The sequence below is a fragment of the Atheta coriaria genome, unplaced genomic scaffold (genome assembly GCF_025399875.1).
Source record: "Atheta coriaria isolate IRGN ID8LTWV9N9 unplaced genomic scaffold, Caltech_Dcor_3.1 hic_scaffold_10_pilon, whole genome shotgun sequence".
NCBI lineage: Eukaryota > Metazoa > Arthropoda > Insecta > Coleoptera > Staphylinidae > Dalotia > Dalotia coriaria.
Genome location: NW_027045452.1, coordinates 5687205 through 5704865, shown reverse-complemented (window position 1 = coordinate 5704865; position 17661 = coordinate 5687205). Strand labels below are relative to the sequence as shown.

At 37.9% G+C, this 17661-nt stretch overlaps 7 protein-coding genes across 16 annotated transcripts; 4 read left to right on the top strand and 3 right to left on the bottom strand.

Moving 5' to 3' along the window:
• Positions 1–63: 63 nt before the first annotated feature.
• Positions 64–2135, top strand: LOC135801179 (zinc finger protein 711-like). Of its 3 annotated transcripts, XM_065314563.1 has the most exons (5): positions 64–120; positions 181–402; positions 983–1359; positions 1416–1586; positions 1644–2135. In XM_065314563.1, the coding sequence occupies exons 2-5, from the start codon at positions 238–240 to the stop codon at positions 1897–1899; spliced, it is 969 nt and encodes a 322-aa protein (XP_065170635.1). In that variant the 5' UTR covers positions 64–120; positions 181–237; the 3' UTR covers positions 1900–2135. The 3 variants fall into 3 exon arrangements, 1 of the variants encoding a protein (XP_065170635.1); XR_010550323.1 differs by having other exon boundaries at positions 87–471; positions 562–1359; XR_010550324.1 differs by having other exon boundaries at positions 92–471.
• A 2305-nt stretch (positions 2136–4440) lies between these two features.
• LOC135801182 (uncharacterized) lies at positions 4441–5561 on the top strand. Its single transcript, XM_065314567.1, has 4 exons — positions 4441–4625; positions 4708–4777; positions 4838–5011; positions 5073–5561. The coding sequence occupies exons 1-4, from the start codon at positions 4611–4613 to the stop codon at positions 5438–5440; spliced, it is 627 nt and encodes a 208-aa protein (XP_065170639.1). The 5' UTR covers positions 4441–4610; the 3' UTR covers positions 5441–5561.
• Positions 5562–5597: 36 nt separating this feature from the next.
• fbl (pantothenate kinase 3 fbl) lies at positions 5598–12222 on the top strand. 4 transcript variants are annotated; one of them, XM_065314553.1, is made up of 7 exons: positions 5598–5714; positions 8854–9171; positions 9494–9667; positions 9732–9976; positions 10032–10208; positions 10483–10636; positions 11211–12222. In XM_065314553.1, exons 1-7 carry the CDS (start codon positions 5646–5648, stop codon positions 11391–11393), a joined length of 1320 nt encoding a protein of 439 aa, XP_065170625.1. In that variant the 5' UTR covers positions 5598–5645; the 3' UTR covers positions 11394–12222. The 4 variants fall into 4 exon arrangements, with proteins under 4 accessions (XP_065170625.1, XP_065170626.1, XP_065170627.1 ...); XM_065314554.1 differs by having other exon boundaries at positions 5601–5714; positions 10501–10636; XM_065314555.1 differs by lacking the exon at positions 5598–5714 and adding an exon at positions 7923–8113.
• Positions 5716–7845, bottom strand: LOC135801176 (charged multivesicular body protein 7). Its single transcript, XM_065314557.1, has 2 exons — positions 6392–7845; positions 5716–6334 (listed from the first exon to the last, which is right to left on the bottom strand). Exons 1-2 carry the CDS (start codon positions 7199–7201, stop codon positions 5873–5875), a joined length of 1272 nt encoding a protein of 423 aa, XP_065170629.1. The 5' UTR covers positions 7202–7845; the 3' UTR covers positions 5716–5872.
• On the bottom strand, positions 12137–13806 carry Rab9 (RAS oncogene family member Rab9). Its single transcript, XM_065314566.1, has 4 exons — positions 13579–13806; positions 13177–13488; positions 12922–13119; positions 12137–12809 (listed from the first exon to the last, which is right to left on the bottom strand). The coding sequence occupies exons 2-4, from the start codon at positions 13375–13377 to the stop codon at positions 12543–12545; spliced, it is 666 nt and encodes a 221-aa protein (XP_065170638.1). The 5' UTR covers positions 13378–13488; positions 13579–13806; the 3' UTR covers positions 12137–12542.
• LOC135801177 (uncharacterized) lies at positions 13743–16003 on the top strand. Of its 5 annotated transcripts, XM_065314560.1 has the most exons (7): positions 13743–13859; positions 14553–14645; positions 14730–14823; positions 14879–14975; positions 15033–15222; positions 15279–15375; positions 15434–16003. In XM_065314560.1, the coding sequence occupies exons 1-7, from the start codon at positions 13790–13792 to the stop codon at positions 15930–15932; spliced, it is 1140 nt and encodes a 379-aa protein (XP_065170632.1). In that variant the 5' UTR covers positions 13743–13789; the 3' UTR covers positions 15933–16003. The 5 variants fall into 5 exon arrangements, with proteins under 5 accessions (XP_065170632.1, XP_065170631.1, XP_065170630.1 ...); XM_065314559.1 differs by having other exon boundaries at positions 14553–14636; positions 14879–15222; XM_065314558.1 differs by having other exon boundaries at positions 14879–15222.
• On the bottom strand, positions 15921–17423 carry LOC135801180 (ER membrane protein complex subunit 2-A-like). Its single transcript, XM_065314564.1, has 5 exons — positions 17215–17423; positions 17036–17149; positions 16561–16855; positions 16248–16500; positions 15921–16187 (listed from the first exon to the last, which is right to left on the bottom strand). The coding sequence occupies exons 1-5, from the start codon at positions 17240–17242 to the stop codon at positions 16026–16028; spliced, it is 852 nt and encodes a 283-aa protein (XP_065170636.1). The 5' UTR covers positions 17243–17423; the 3' UTR covers positions 15921–16025.
• Positions 17424–17661: the final 238 nt, after the last annotated feature.

The following is a 17661-nucleotide window of genomic DNA, read 5'->3' as shown; positions in this document are numbered from 1 at the left end:
CGTAGTGCCACCTCGTGGTGAATTTTAAAACGACGCGTTTCACAGCACACTACACATTATACACTAAGGGACTACTGGACTATCTATGCTACGGTTGAACGTTTCTGATAACTCTGTTAGGTGGGTTATACACTCGGTTTTTTTTCTTCTGTGGAAGTTGCAATTTTTTTGAAATTTTAGATATCTTTAAATTAAGACGGTAAATTAAGTAAGGTGGTATAAGTAATCGATATAGATATGAACATATACGATTCGGAAAATCCGTGTTTCAACTTTGAAGATGAGAAACTTTGTGGAATTTGTGGAAACAAACCACAAGTTACTCCTATGGATTCCATGAAACAAAATATTTTTCCCGATGTATCCATACCTATATATAAAGTACTTGAATCAATTTCCAAGGTATGATAACAATTGTTTTTGGTTATAGTAAATTAAACTGCATATTGAACTCTTATTTGGATATTTGAGGTTAGTGAAACAAATATGTATAAGTTTCTGCGGCAAATCGCCGATCATTTTTTGCAGCCCTTATTTTTGTCACATTTTTTTATGTTTTAGTATTGCTTTCGAATAGCCCACATTATTTTTATCATTTTTTAAGGGAGGCGCTTGTGGGATGTAAATGTTTCTTTTTTCAGTATTTTTATTTTTCTAATGTCCGTACTTTGTGAAGAATGAGCCGATTATAACATTTTCTTTCTTTGAATTTTACTTCAAAAGTACGCATTTTAATAAGTATTATTGAAGAAAAATGTACATCGTAGTTTTACGTAATTTTCAACTCTTGTATAAACATTTTATATTAAAACTGAAAATACGATTTCAATATTTTTCAACTATTTTTATTGCAAACGTGTGCATTAGTATGTAGAAGTGTGTAGAAAAGAAAATTTACAAGAAAAACTATTCCCTATGTTACATATTTAACATTTATTTTATGAATCCGCAGTTTTTACAAACAAATAACTCAAATTTTCAGTTTAAGTTTTCCAATGATGACCCAAGATTTATTTGCGACGCTTGTTGCAACAGAGCAAGGGATGCATTTGGATTCCAACAGATGTGCAATAAGGCACAATCTTTTTTTGATACATATACCCTCGATCAACAACAACTCCAGAAGAAGGGTCATTCGGACACTGAAGAGACGAACGTTGACATAAAAACCGGAATTGAATCAGAGACTGAAGCTCTCGACAATAAACTTGTTGTGCAATCATCCAAACGAGTACAGATATATCCTACGGAAATATGTAAAGTGTGCAATAAAAGTTTCCAATCCAAAAATATGAAAAAACACATGCGTAGACATTCCATCAGGGTATTCAAGTGTAACTATTGCGAAATTAATTTTAGGTAAGCTTGTCCCTAAGGATTTTACGTTCAATTCTAACGAAATGATTATTTTGCAGTTCACGAGCGAAAAGGAGATGTCATGTTAAAACAGTACACTATCAAATCGCACTCATCAAGAATAGACGCAAGTTCAAGTGTAGATTCTGCCGCAAAATCTTCTTTAGTAGGAAATTGAAGAGCCATCATGAACATCAAAAACATTATAGCGATAAGGAATATAAGTGCATGTATGTATGCATGCTGGGAAACAAACTATATTTTAATGACATATTATCTTTGTGCAGATACTGTGAAGCAATATTCTATTCAGAAAAGATGCATACTAGGCATCTTGCAATGGTGCACAATCGTTTGGCGTTTGTCTGCGAACTCTGCGATAAGAGTTTCAATTTTGATGCCGAACTAAAGGTACACTTGAAAGTTCACGTCAACCCTAGGTCACACGAGTGCCAAGAGTGTGGTGAAAGTTTTACTCGAGCATTGTACTTAAAAGAGCATATAGCAGCTTATGAAGCAACCGGAAATTGCCTTCGTGACTGAATATTAGCGAGAACAGCAGTGATAGATTAATCAAATGATAGTTTTAAGTGTAAAGTTTTTCGGGAGTGTTGAAAAATTCTTTGGAATGTGATATTCCTTTTCCGCATTTCAACTTTGCCACCATGTACCTTGGCAACTCGTGCTGTCATATTGAAAACTGCTAAATTAGCTCAACGCAATGCAAAAAGTCAAAAATTTATGTTTCGACTATAAAGTATAAGTAGTAACAGAGTTAAGAGCGCTATTTTTTAATTACAACATCCCTAGTAGATATTTCTATTTAGTTTATAAAATTAATATTTGAATATTTTCAGCGTGATTTTCAAATATAACTTTGTTTTGTGTAATGTTGGTTGCCGATAGTATGCATTTTACTTTTTCTGTAAATATAAGGTTAAGGTTAACGTTTTTCGTCGCCAAGCACGATAATCTGCTAAACTTTGGCTATAAACTTTAAAATGAAGGTAATTTAATATAAATTTTTACCTAATCTACAAATATAATTTATTTGTATAATTGATATACAGGATGAAGTGTCATGTCCACTTTGTACCAAGCATAATAAAGACACAAAGTTGCAACTGAAACAGATCAACTTTGATGCTGCAGTTTATCTATGCCCTCGGAAAAAGTGCAAATATCCGAAGGGTTATCCTTGGTTGGTCGTACAACGTACGTTTGAGGAGTTTACCAAGCAACTTCCTGAGAAAAAGCATGAGGTTAAAGTTAAAACTGAAAGAAAACACAAAGACACTTTATTACATACAGTACTGAAGAAGAAAGCACATGCATCTGATAATACTGAAGCTTTTAATAATATACTTAATGATCTTCAAAGTATAACCGTTGAAGTAGGTGCTAAGACAGAATTGTTGGATGTACAGCCAACTGTCACAGAAGAGACTGATAATAATGAATTATTGAACTTTACAAGTACTTCTTCAGAGGATACAAATGAAACTTGCCTTCAAAGACCAATGAATTGTCAAAATGATAGTCTACTAAATGGATCTTTATGTAGTGATAGCATTTTTTCCACCTCAGTGAATGATGTCCTAGAGGAATTCATGGAAAGTGATGGAATTGCAAATTCTCTTGATTTTGATATTGATGAATTACTTATTTGATGACATTTTACAAGGTATTTATATTGTAAACATTTTCTATTGCTTGTCCTTTAATACTGTGTACAAAGTTTAAATGATTGGTCAATATCAAAATAAAATTGAAATTATTTTGGTCTATAAATGATTTTATTAATACTAAATGCTGTTCAACAGTCAAATTGAATTACTGTGAAATTTGTTTTTCAAGTGATATATTTGTTCAAAAGATTTTCAATCAGTTGAATTTTTCGGAATTGAGGAAAACACTTTAGCAACTTCCTTTAAAACATCTATTTCGTTTTAATTACATATAATGGGACTTCGTTTGTGGTTATTTTTTTTATTGATGTCAAAGCGTTTAGTTAGATTAATGCATTGCGATGATACATATTCGTAGAAAGATTTACAAAATTGCATCACGATTTTTTTGCGGAGGGAGTGGTTGTGAAAATCATGTTGATTTCCTGTCTGAACGCGCAGGTGGGCACAAAAAGTAATTTACTTCCTATAAATTAATGACAACTAGTGCGCTGACAAAAGGAATCGCACGAATTGCGCGCACAAAGAGAAAGAAGTGAATTGTAACTTAATAATTTGCTTATAAAATAAAAGTTATTTCACTCCAAACAAATCCGCGTTTGCTTCTGTGATGAAAATGAAAGTTTTAGTTCTCTGCGAGAAGGTGTGAATGATCGCGAACAAAACGATGTGCTCAGTAGTGACCATTTGCAATATGCGGAACACTTGAATGCTTTTAAGCGAATATTAACGATTGTTTGACATTCGAATCGATTGCCACCTTGCTGAATCTCTTGTATCTCATGGCGATCGCGGTTCCTTTCAGCTCCTTTCTATTTGACTGCGCTGCATGTCCGCGTGCGGTTCTTTTTTTCGTGTCGTCGCCGTCAGGAACTTTCCCTGATGCCGTGCTTAGTTCGGATGCGGTCGGCGCGTTTTGTCATTGTTAATAACAAATTTCGTGCGAGGAGTGCGTGTGGGCCCGCTTGAATACACATGCGTCATATTTATTCGTCGGTGTGTATACTGACATGATTCGCTTTTTTATTCTTCAGATATTTCAGCTTTGCTACATAAAAATTATTGGAGTACTGCTCAGAAATCTAACTTTTGCGACACAGGTTGACTTTGATGAGTTCCGCGATAATCTACCTATAATTATACGACATTCCCACCAATAATAATACCTAACACTAGTAATTATCGCAAATTGTTAATTATAAACGCAATTAGAATCGTTTTACAAAAACAAACATAAGTCGTTGGTTCTGTTTGATGGTTTGCGTTTATTGTAAGCTTATAATTGCATACAATTGCATGTTTTCCTACTTTGTTTACCCTTTTGATTGATTTGATCAATAGTTTAGGTACTTTCATGTTCAACAGTTGAGACTATCGTTGAAACGCACGATAAACGCATAAAAATGTGCAAATTGTATGCATCGTAGATTGCCACAACGTGTTTACCCACCCGCCAGGCCAATTTCTCATTGTGTTTTGTATATAAAAGCTTGAGTGCATAGTATTTCCATCGTCAGTCGTTGGACAGACATCAAGTCGTGCGCTTAGTAAAGAAACTTACCAAAAATGTTTGATTCAAAGGTAGTTTTCATCATAAACAATAATTGTGATTGTATAATATTAAAAATTTTAAGTTATCTAACGAATTGTGGTATCATTACAGAAGTTTTGCTTATGCAGTGCCTTTTTCTTCTTGGAGATTATTACTGGGACTTTATCATATCCAACTTTTGGTACGAATTTAAAATTTAAAGATTTAGATATTTTTATTATATTTAATTATTTGTTTAAAGCTCATCCAGATGCTCATTTGGGAGGCAGTGGTCTTGGTGAATATGGCGGCTATCATGGCGGCTTCCAAGAAGCACATCCTTTGGTGAGCAGTGATCATCATGGAGGTGTTAGCATCATTGGTGCTGGCGGCTCAGCGCAAAAAGGCATCACGCTGGATCTAACAAAAGAGCACGGTGAGTGACACTCGATAAAAACAAAATGGCCGCCTCTTAAAATTACTCTTATTATAATTAGGTGGCGGCCATACTGGTCTCTTTGGCGGCAGCTTTATATCAACCGGATCACATGGTAAAAGCGGTGGGTATTACCAAGGCGGTGATGTGGAGCACGTGCAAGCGGATCACTCGGGCCTTGGTTCCTATTCGTCTGCTCTATCCAGCTACGATGTAGGTGGCGGTAGCAGCGGAGGCGCCACACATGCTCTCACATCGTCCGGACATGATGCCGGCGAGATCAGCCCCGTACTTTTCTCAAGCTACAAAGAGGACGAGCACAGCTTCGGCTTGCACTCTGCCGCGCTTCACTCAGGCGGCGGTTTTGATGGCGGGCACTTTGGTAGTGGTCTGCAGCACTTTGAACATTCAGGCGGCTTCAGTCATTAAGACGATGAATGCGCCTGGGAGGAAGTATTTTTTATACCAAATATTATTTTAGAATAATGTTTTTCAATAAAATGTGCAGAAAGTGATGACATTTTCAAAATGGCGTCACAATCAAACAAGATTAGCCTATTTTACATTTCAACGTCTAGTTTGTTGGTTAACATCTGTAGATATTCAAAATTCAAGTGCATTCTCGCAAGATGTGATGACTAGTATCTTCCTGGAGGTTCTGCGCCATCGGAAAACAATCCGCATCGTCATCTCTAATACGAAAGTACGTACAAAACAAATCTTTATTAAATTATTATCGTTAAAAGTGGTTTAAAACGCGCAACAAGAAAACATCTTTAAATAATGATATAAAAATAAGAAAAACGTAATGGTAACCTGATATACTTTCTCTCTTTAGTATAATATGTAAAAAATCACCCATCAAGCAGGTTCAGTCTTTGCTGTGTCTCCAACGGTTGAACTGGGTGAATTAGGCACACTCGGAAATTTCAATTCATCTTCTTCGTTTTCCACCCGGGTTGATTTTGGTTTTGGCGAAATATTTGGTGTATCATTACTGCCTTCCTCCATTAGTGCTGCCAGCTCAGCTTCCAAATCTTCCTCGGAGCCTGCATCCAAGCTTTGTCCCAATGCAGATTGAATATCGTTGTTGGTATCGACCAACTCGCCCAACTGCGCCATTGTCTCATCAACGTTGTCGATATTGAGCTTTTCCAAATTCGCTTTTAAATTGGCAATCGCCATGCGGTAAGTTTTATAAACGGCGTGGTTATGTGCGGTGTCTTCGAGATTATGCAGCAAGGAGGAGACATTGTGCGCGTTTTTCTCAAGAGACTCGATTGACTTTTCTTGCAATTTTTTCTTCCTTAATACTGTTCTTGCCTGAAAATAATAAAAAAAATGGTTTAAATAATTCTTTTTGTACAAAATATCCCTCACCATATGTTTATTTCCCTGTGTAAGATGTTCCTTAGCCTCTTTATGCAGTTCCTTAATTCTATTCTCCAGGTATGCCACTTTATTTTGTAATATTTTCTCTTCCTTGGTTAAAATATAGATTTGTTCATCAATATCCTGCAGTGCTTTTGGTACAGTGTTGAACCTCAGCAACATTAGTGGTTTCCCATCATGGCAGCACTCTCTTATTGCTACTTTTTCTTCCAGGGACAGTTGATGTAATAAAATCTTAATACTTTCCAATTGAGGAAAATCCATCGCTTTAGCAAAATCTTTCAGCTCCAACAGTGTGTTGAGAAGATTATCTGGGATGGCATCAAGTAACTTTGTAGCCTCCTGTTTTACAACTGTGTGATGAACATATTCAATGTTTGCAGTGTTTGTAGTGACAATTGAACTCTTCATTTTGTTGAAAGTCCATGACAGTGGCTTCTTTACCAATGTACTAGTGGCCCATCCACTCCAAGTAGTTTCTGGTTTTTGCAAAAAGTCAACTAGTGGTACTAAATCACCAGTTTTAATCAGATCTTCAAAGACGTCTTTGAGGCAAGCTGGTGTGCGACGATCGTGGAGGAAAGCTCGTTCTAAACGAGACAAGTTGAAAGTGTAGAGTTTGTTATGTGAGCAGTGTACTTCAATTGATTCTTTCCAAAACTTGCGTTTGTTTTCCCAATCGAATGAATTGACGTATTTGTTACGTACAGGGCCAAACAGGACATCGAGGCGATCATTTTGTTGCCACTCTGCAGGTAGTTTATCGAGTGGCAACGATGACACTTCGTCGGAGGGCATTTTTCGTTTCAAAACAACGCACAATCAAATTATTTAGACGTAAATAACTTCAACGATGTTATAAGTAACCTTAAATTTAAAACGCTGGCTGCAACCTTCAATCTTAAAGCGGTAAAGTACAAAAGTGAGTGGTGATAAAAATTTGCGTATAATCCATTATTAACAATGCATTCATTGTTTGAAAGGCAAATTATAAATTATGCTGATTCAGTAGAATTGCAGAAAGAAGTTTACATGTGTAAATTCATTTTGATGTAAACGATTGAGCTGGCGTTAATATACTGTTTTGTTATATAAATTAAAATTGCGTAACAAGAATTTATTTAATTGTTGTGTATAAACTATATGACAGATGGCGCATGTGCGCCACACACATTTTTGTAATAAATTAATTGTTTTGGATTGGTCCGTAAAATCTTCCGATTCATTAGAACTGGCCGCGTATTGGCTGTCAGAACCATTGCGGAAAAATGGGAAATATAATGGGTGTCCGAAAGATTCCTTTCCGTAGAAGTATTGAAAATTACCGCAGTAATTTTCCACGAGAGTGTACTCAAATTCTAAACTACGCTATTTGTGCTTCTCAACGATTTCTTACAATTAAACCTGGTCATAAAAACCCAATAACAAACTGGAACCGCTCGAAATAAAAAAAAAACTACCGCAAGCATGGCGATGGCGCCTATCTGCATGTATGGGATATGTGACGGTGACTTGTAAACATTCGTACATTCGTGCACGCACACGCAGTGCGCGCCGAGTTAATGACGCAGGTCGCGTGTCCGTGGTGGATCCGAATCATCCGAGCCGCGCCGTGCTTCAATCGCGCTCCGATCGTGTGCGTGCTATCTCCGTGCATATAAATAGTCGATCGCCGAGTGTCTGCCACCGCCGCCTCCGAAATGGCTAAAGGTATGTAAACTATATGTAAACTACGCGAACTTGCAGTGAGTGGTGGGCGCAATCGTCGCCGCCGTCGTCGCGGTTTAAGGTTAGATATTTGCATAATGTGGATGGATCATGATCACGGCCGCGACTATCACGCATCATCACGTTGTCTTAGCATTGTGGTCATTTGCGGCTGACAACACCGGACACACAACTCGTCGGTGATCGTAGCACCCAGTGTGCACGTTCGCCGTCGGGTGTATTGCCTTATGTAATTACTCGAATAGTAATCGGCGATTGTTGTTATGCGCACAAGTGTAGTATAACGGTCTGAATGAAACATCCCTTCCAAAAACATCCGATCAAATAGAAAACACGTCGCTCTGCCTCTCTTTCTATACGAAATTTAAATTACGCAACGCAACGAGAAATCGCTAAACTACCGAAAAAAAAAATAGTCCACTATTGTAAGTCTGTTTAGTTAAGCAGCTTCGTGCGCAAGTCGCGGATCGCGGTCGTAACTCGTAATTGCGCATTGTTATAAGTTGTTTCACTCATCATTACCTTACCGAAATAGGTGAATAAGTTCAAGGCTCTTCTCGACGCCGGCGTGAACTTTGTCCTGCGCTCAGATTTGAATAATATACATATATTCATCGCGCGATGCTCCCGTTCATTTAAATTGAATACTGCGCTTAGTGTGCGTGCATCCGGATTCGCGTGCGGTTTGACTTTCCTGACAAAGTTGTGAACTTGTTTCGCAGTATCCCAGCTGGACGATGGCGCCGCATCAGTGTAAGGGTTGCCTGAGGACACGCATTGCAAGAATGGCGCAGATCAACAAGGATACGCCAATGGAGGTCGCCACCAACGGTTGTGATGTCGCGCTTGCCGAAAATCCGGTGATGCCGTGGTTCGGCATGGATATCGGCGGCAGTCTCTGCAAGTTGGTGTATTTTGAACCGAAAGACATCACTAAGGACGAAATCGAGTCGGAGATTGAAGCGCTGAAGAATATTCGGAAATATCTCACGAAGAATTCGGCGTATGGCAAGACTGGTCATCGGGACACACATTTACAAGTATGTTATGTTTGTTTTATACACTTTAAACAAAAAACTGCGCTGGCCAGACATATACACAAATGATTAAGCAATTTACAGACAAACAAATTTTGTTTTTTATAAACAAACTGTTATAAAACACTTTTTTTTCTTAAATGAGTAGTAAACTTTGATAAATGCGATAAAAAGTCATAAAACTATGATGAAAATAATTTCATAACTTAAACAATAATGAAAAAATGTTATCACGTTGAGATTAACAAGATTTCATGAATATTGTGTGCATGAGGTATGCGTATAGCATATGTTATGATAAATTACTAGCGAATGTTTGCTTTAGATGGAAAATGCATCGATTCGTGGACGGCGAGGAACACTTCACTTTATCCGTTTCCCAACAAGCGAAATGGGTAATTTCCTGGCGCTTGCACGCAGTAAAGGAATGGCGAACCTGGTAACCACTGTTTGTGCCACCGGTGGAGGTGCCTACAAATTCGAGGAAAACTTCCGCAAAGTATGATTAAATTGTTTTTCTAACTACGGTGAAATTTTAAGTGTGAATTTTTGATTATTTTCAGGAAGTAAACATGAAGCTTGCAAAGTTTGACGAAATTGACTCGTTGATCAAAGGCATGCATTATATCGAAGCGCAGAATAAGAACGAATGCTACTATTGGTCCAACCCGACTGATGAGGCAAATTGCGTCAAGGTCAACTATGATTTTTCAAATCCGTATCCGTTTCTCTGCGTGAATATTGGCAGCGGTGTGAGTGTGCTCTCCGTGCGAGGTCCCAACGACTACAAGCGTATTTCCGGCACGAGGTAAAACACACTTTCTGACATCACGCGATGTGGCAATAAAGATTTGACATTTCAGTATAGGAGGCGGTACGTTTTTGGGTCTTTGCTGTCTGCTGACTGGATGTAATTCTTTCGAGGAGGCTATTGAGCTGGCTACCGGTGGTGATCACACCCGAGTGGATAAACTTGTCCGCGATATCTACGGTGGCGATTACGAACGCTTTGGTTTGCCCGGCGATTTGGTCGCGAGCAGGTAATTAATGTCATCTAACATTCAACTATCATCTAACACACCAACCCAGCATATTTTTTTCTCTCATTGCACTCTTCATCTTCATTCATTTACTTGATCTTTAATCGCATCTTTTCATTATGATTTTTAATTTGAATTTTGTTTGGCATCCGAATGCAATTGGCTTTTTCTTTTCTCTTTCTGCTTTCCGTTTCGGTGCACACTTTTGGTCACCGCTTCCCAACCCCCCTCGATTATGTGAATGTGTTATGTTATTGTGGGCACCACACTGAAGTTTCTCGGCTCTCTGCAGCTTTGGTCAGATGAATTCGCGTGATCGCCGCAGTAAGGTGAGCCGCGAGGACCTCGCGAAGGCGACGCTCGTCACCATCACCAACAACATCGGTAGCATTGCGCGCATGTGCGCCCAACAGGAGCATATTGATCGGGTGAGTTTTGATAGTTTAAAATTGAGGTTATACACGTGTTATTTAATTTTACATTAGTTTTACTCATTTTACGCACTTTCCTAGAACGAACTAGAACATATTTTATCAACACCTGAATTTATTCGCGTCGTAACTCTGAATAATGTTACAAGGTCGCGAGTATTTTTAGATAATATTTAAGGTCCGAGGTTAACGATACGAACTATTTTCCACTCGAGTCTATAGAGTGAGCCGATTTTATTTTATTTTTTCAAACATTTGGCACGAGTGGTTCTTAATTAGGAGCACGTGCACTTTGGCTGCCACTGGCGCCGATCAAAAAGCAATTTGAGCCGCAAATCGGCAATATTCCCATAAACATCAGGATATTTACTTTATCGATGAACTTGTTTTCATATTTTACAAACGCCGTCCTTGATAACACACTTTAGTAATCAAAAATAAACATAGTAATGAACAACGCAATCAAGTTGAAAATTGATCAAGTTCACGGGTGTGTAGCAGTTGAATGTTTAATAAAATATTGAAGAACAAGGTCGAGCAAAGTTATTGAACGAATGTTTTCCTTTTCTAGGTATTATTCATCGGTAATTTCCTGCGCGTGAATCCAATTGCGATGAAGCTGCTGGCGTACGCAATGGACTACTGGTCGGGCGGCACAATGAAAGCGCTCTTTCTGGAACATGAGGGTTATTTTGGCGCAGTTGGATGTCTGCTGAAGTTCAACGAGTCGACCGCATTGTCGCCGATTAGCTGATTCACTACTGATCACAAACACACAACGCTAACATTCCCTCTACGACCTCTATAAAACATTACATTTTTATATCCGCACGAGGAACATGGTGCAAACTATAGCGGGGTTTTTATAAGCCGATACAGTGCGAAGTGAAGTGTAGAATGAAGTGCAATGGCGATTGTTACGGGAAGTTTTAAGACACATTTCTTGGCTGCCGTCGGCGGTGTTGTTCTCAGGCTGTATTTTTTGCCCTGGGCAACGTTGCGATTAATCTAGCATAGAAGTTGTTTTTTTATACAATCTTAAATGATTAAGGTATAAACTATGGTACGCGCCGTTTTTGGGAAGTAGTGGGATAATAGTCATTTTATTTTTTAGTTATTTTCTATGCTGATAACACAAAATAATGAAAGACAAAGCACATGAAAACTATCACACAAACAATGCTAGCATACACACACTTGGCTTACCTCCAGTGAAATAAGTAAATTTATTGTGAATAATGTAGGAATTAGAACAACGAAGCGTTATAACGGTGAATGAAGTTATAAAAACAAGTATTATTATGCGCGTGCTGCCGTGGAACGTGTAAAATTTCCGAAAATTTGCATTTAGCCAACGTTCGCTTGAAATAGAAAGCGAAAGATTTACTTTTAGCTGCGCTGATTGCGAGCAGAATTGAGATTGTTACACGCTCAATGGTTCTTTTTTTTTTATATTAAGCCCAAGGATATATAATATATACATTTATAAAGAAAGTGTTTGGTTGAAAGGTAAACATTATATTTTATCAAATGCACCACATTGAAAAGCATTAGCTATTATTAATAAATAAAATATCTTATCACGGGACGTATTCAACCCACACATTTGCACATATAGAGATGATTAAGGTTTGCGATAGAAAAATATCTTCATTCAAATGACTGAAGCGCCTCAAGCTCAAGACCTCAGCCTTATTCGTATTCTATGAAATTGTTTTCATTAATGTGCGTGTTCACGTTGTATAAATTAGTCTAGCGAAAATCACTACCTACGAATAGTCAGAGTTATAATTAATCTATTAAGCTATGTACAACGTCTCTTTGGCTTTAGTTTTATTTTCACTGGGTTGCTTGACTTTTATCCGCTGGAATGTTGCGTATTCGCGTGGAATGTAAATTTGCGTTATTCGGAGTTTCGGGCGCAGCAACTACTGCGCGTGTCCAGGTTAACTTTTCGCAGGTCGACCGTGTCGTTGAGCTCGGCATTCTCTGCTTGTCGGTCGGCACATCGCTCTGCTTTCATCCAGTGTTCCACGGCCATGTGGAATGCCTCCTGGACATTGGACGCATTTTTCGCCGAGGTCTCAATACAGCTGGCGACATGATTCTCGGCACACCATGTTTCTAACTGCATTTTAGTTACTTCGCGTTCTTTAGCTTCTACGTCACTCTGGAATTTGAATACAAAACTCATACATTTTACGGTATTGATATTTTTATGAACTGGTTTGGTGTAATGTTGGTTGCATATCATTGAAATGATTAATTTAAATTAGAATTACCTTGTTCCCAACAACAATAAATGGAAACTGAGCACTCTCCTTGATATCAGCATAATGTAAAAACTCAGTCATCCACATGCTGAGATTCTTAAAGGTATGCTGATCATCAATGGCATAAGTTAAAAGGCAAATATCACTGCCTCTGTAGAAGGGTGTTCGAAGAGTTTTAAATCTTTCTTGACCAGCTGTATCCCAAATCTAAACACACCCAACCTTTCTTAGTATGTTTATGCTAAAGTTTAAACAAATTCTCACCTGAAGAGTGTAAATGTTGTTGTTAATCTCAATATCTTTATTCAGGAATTCAACACCAATGGTGTGAAATGAATTCTCGTCGAATTGATTGGAAACGAAGCGATTCATGAGACAACTTTTGCCCACACCACCATCACCAAGGATCACCACCTTCAGCAGGGGATTCTTACTAACGGGACGCATATTAACACGGCCGGACATTTCACACACACGCACGTTGTCCACGTTTCAGTCTGAGTATCATACCAGTCGATGCCGACACCGTAACGATCACATATTTGGAGTGGTTCCCCTTTTGAGGATGTCTACAACCTACGAGTCAAGGAAGTCGAAAATGTAAACTACAAATTGATTGTTCTTTTTGGCGATGAAATTGTAAGGGAATGCGTGATTCATGCTTACCTGCCGAACCTGCGCACAAACCGGTTCTTTCTTTTTGTTATTTAACATAAATAACAATTAATTAAACGCTAACGCGCGCTCACACCTTCGCGCAACGAATCCACTACCTTCACTAAATAAATTGGTGCGCGGCGGAGGGATCACACAAGCGGCGAACAAACAGGGACTGACGGAGACAGCGAGAATCAACAACATGAATGCGAATGAATGAATGGATCGACGAGTCGATTCGATGCCAGCAAGATGCGTAGAAGTGAGCTGTGTGCACAGCTGTGAGCAGGGTAAGGTTGATTCGGCGCATTTTCTGCTATAAAAATTAAACAATTCATGTATACGTTGCACAAAATACAAAAGCGTGGAAAACTACAGACAGCATAATTTATTACATGATTTATTCAATTATTCACTCTAATCTTGCATGAAAGTGACGAAATTTTGAGATTCCTTTCGTTTTTGACTGTTTTTATTTTACTGTTAACTACTGTTAACTAATGTTTAACTATTTAACTGATTAGTAAAGTAAATAAGATGCGTATTCTACTAAAACACTACTAATACCTAAAACAAAATGAATCATTTTCATCAACTTCGCTAAAATGTGTAGATATGAAATATTTAAACTCTAATATTTATTTATTGTAGCACTAAAAGTTAGTTCTTTACGCACGGTTAGTGCGCGTGTGCGATAGTCGTAAACAAAATGTAACCTGTACAGTAAGTAGTAATCAATCAGTTTTTGACAGTTTCTAGATGAGTAACGTAAGTAATGTCCAAGTATTATTCAAATCTCACGCTATAAAATCTAGTTCACTATTTATCGTTGGCTTTGGAATAGTTAGCGTTTGCAGTTGTTTATTTGTGAAGTAATTTCATTGGCTGCTCACTGTAATTCTAAACTATCTACGCGACAAGCGTTAATTAATCAAAAATAGTTGCTTGAAAGACTTTAATTTGTTTGTGTGCACTAATGGAAGAAATGAAAGAGAAGAAGGCAAACGATAAGGAGGGCAGCCATTCGAACATCGGGGCAGGCGATAATAAAAACTGCGAGCCGAGAAGTAAGCAATGTAAATTAATCTTGTCCGATCATATTTAGACGTATGACTGATGTGTGTTGCTTTTGCTTTCTTGTGGTGGCGATGTATATTTAGTAACTCAAGAATGGGTTCAGGTGTTGATAAATCTGCGGATGAAGCATGCGAAATTATTCACACGGAAACGGCATTCAGCGATGAATGCATGGACGTGAGTGATGTATATGATCTTGAGTAAAAGTTGTTTAAAAATTTGCTAAATTTAGGAGCATTTACGATGAAATGATAGACTTAGGAGCGCCAAAACACATAACCGTTGACAAAATCAAGAAGAAATGGATGAATTTGGTAGCTCGCTACAAGGTAAAACGCAATGAGCTCTTACAAAGGGCCACAAATATTAAAAACACCAAATCGCAGCATTTTAAATTCGTCCTAAACGCCAGCGGTACAATATCATGGCCGTACTTCGACCAAATCGATCGCGCGTACGCCAGGAATCCAAACATTATCGAATTGCGGAAGAACTTTCGAAGCGGCAATTGCAGTCTTAAACTTGTCGAGAGCGACAGCGATAATGAGTCTGTCACCGCGTATGCTGATTCTATGAGTAAGCACGGTGTCTTCACGTTATAATCCTAGATGTTCATTTTCTTTTATTTACAGTGAAGCGTCAGCAATTCACGAGCATCCTGATTCAACTGCGGTGCGCCTACAAACACTTGTTTACTGGGAAGAAATATGCTGCACAACGTGGATGGATGTAAGTGTTTTTTCATTTAAATTTCAATTCAATTTAAAATTTGTGAATGTTACTATAGGGTAGTCAAAAATATGCATCCAGATGGTGAGAATTACACTGTTGATCAATTCAGCAAGTGTTGGCAGAACCTAACACAACGCTACAGGACACTAATAGACACGGAAAAAGACCACAGTAAAATCTCCTGGATGCATTTCCCCACCATGCACAAAGTAATGGAGCGTTTAGAAGCGTATACCTCTGAAAAGTCCTCCGTTAATCCACCCAGTCCTGTTTCACTACCATCTGAAGAAAATCATGAAGATGAACTCTCCGAAGGTAAAACAAATGATTTTTTCGATGAGGAAGAAGACAACGCATTTGTCTTTGATCAATTAATACTCGAGGAACCCAAGAATAAACGTCGGCGTACGTGTTGCGAGAATGGCGACAAAGAAAACGAAACTCCCATTGACGATCTTCTGAAGTATTTGATTCAGCGCGATATTCGACTGGATGAACAGCATGACCAACTGATGAAGGTTCTCAATAACATCCACAACAAGTTGGGCGAGTAATAATGTTAATTTCCTGTGTAGATATTAATCTTTAAACTAACGCTAGTTACAACATAATTGGCTAAAGAAAAGTTTTGATTTCGAGCGCTATTACTACATTTGTAGCGCGCTGAAGCATTCATTGAGCGCCGTGACGTCGGCTTGCTTATTCGCGTAAATGCTTTGTACTTTGGTCATCGCGTGTTTTGCTATCGCGGCGTAGGTGCTCTTCTTCTCCGCTGATGATTTCGTGAGCGCTCCTAAATTAATTGCACACTGAAACCAAGGAAAATTGTTCATCACTTCATTTTTTACATTTTTTGAATGATTTCTCACCAAATATAGTCCATAACAAGCTCGTAAATTCTTTGGACAAAGTTTCACCGCAAGATAATAGTACTTCATCGCCGACTCGAAGTTTTCCGCACCACCTTGCGTGTACTTAATCTCGGCGTAACGCTGATAAAGCAGATGATTGTGTGGGTTGTGTAGAATCAATTCTTCAAGGCAAAATGCGGCTTTCTGCCAGTCACACTCGCTAATATACAATTCTGATAACTCTTGCCATCCTTCAGCATCTGCTGCAAATCTTAAGAATACACAATAGTTTAGTAATGATGTATTAGTGTTGAATACTAACACTACTTACATTTTTAAATAGTCAGTTAATTCTTTAATTGCTGCCGGAATTCTGCCTTGAGCTTTATAGATGGCGACCTTCCGCTTTCTGCAAGCACTATTGGCCTTGTCCACCTTGATGATGGAGTCCAGAAGATCCATGGCTTCTTCATACTTTTCGACGGCTTCCAGCTGCATCGCGCCTAATTTTTTCACTCGTAAACTGCCCGGGAATTCATGCGAGAGTGCTTTATAACACTCATTCGCAATATCCATTCGTTGTGTGTCTAATGCAGCAATGTATGCTTGTTCTATTACAGCAAATTCTAATAAAAAGAGTAAATTAAATCAATAAAATTTAAAAAATGCAATAATCTCTGAATGTAAATGGTTTTTAACATGATTTTAATATAAAATTATGTGAAATTAATTACTTAAACAGTTTTAGTAGGAATTATTGATGCAGTTGGCCAAATTAACAAATAATTTGATTGTTTATAACTTACTTTCACTGCCTAGACTGTGAACATTATCCTTCATTACATCCTGCCATAGCACCACCACTTTGGTACTGTTGCGGGTATTATTCTCACGATAAGTTCGTAGTAAATCGCGTGCCTCTAAAAAGGATGTAATTAATATTATTAGTCAATAGTATTTTTGATTGTAAATACGCGAGGCTTACCAGTTGACGACATTTTTCTCCTCGACATTTTTAGGCGTTTATAAGAACTGTAAAAAGTGACTAGAATAAAAACTATGTGTTACGAATCGATTCAGACGAATTAAAACGAGGGGAATTTAATTATTTAAATTGTTCTATTATTGATATCATTAAATTAACCAAGCAGCTAGATACACATCAATGTGACAGTCATCTACGTGCAAGGTTTTGTGGTTGCCTATCTAAGCAATATAGTAACATTTGGTAACTAAAATTCCTGTTCATGTAATTTTAAAATTAATATATTTCTTCTTGTTATATACTATAACTTATTACGTGCTAAAAAGTTTGATTAAGGTATTGGGTTAAGTCATTTATTGTTTAAAATCATTTAAAATCTCCATAAATATATCGCTCTTTTAATTTGACGTTAAGTTTTTTGCATGGTGGTCATACTGATATGAATTG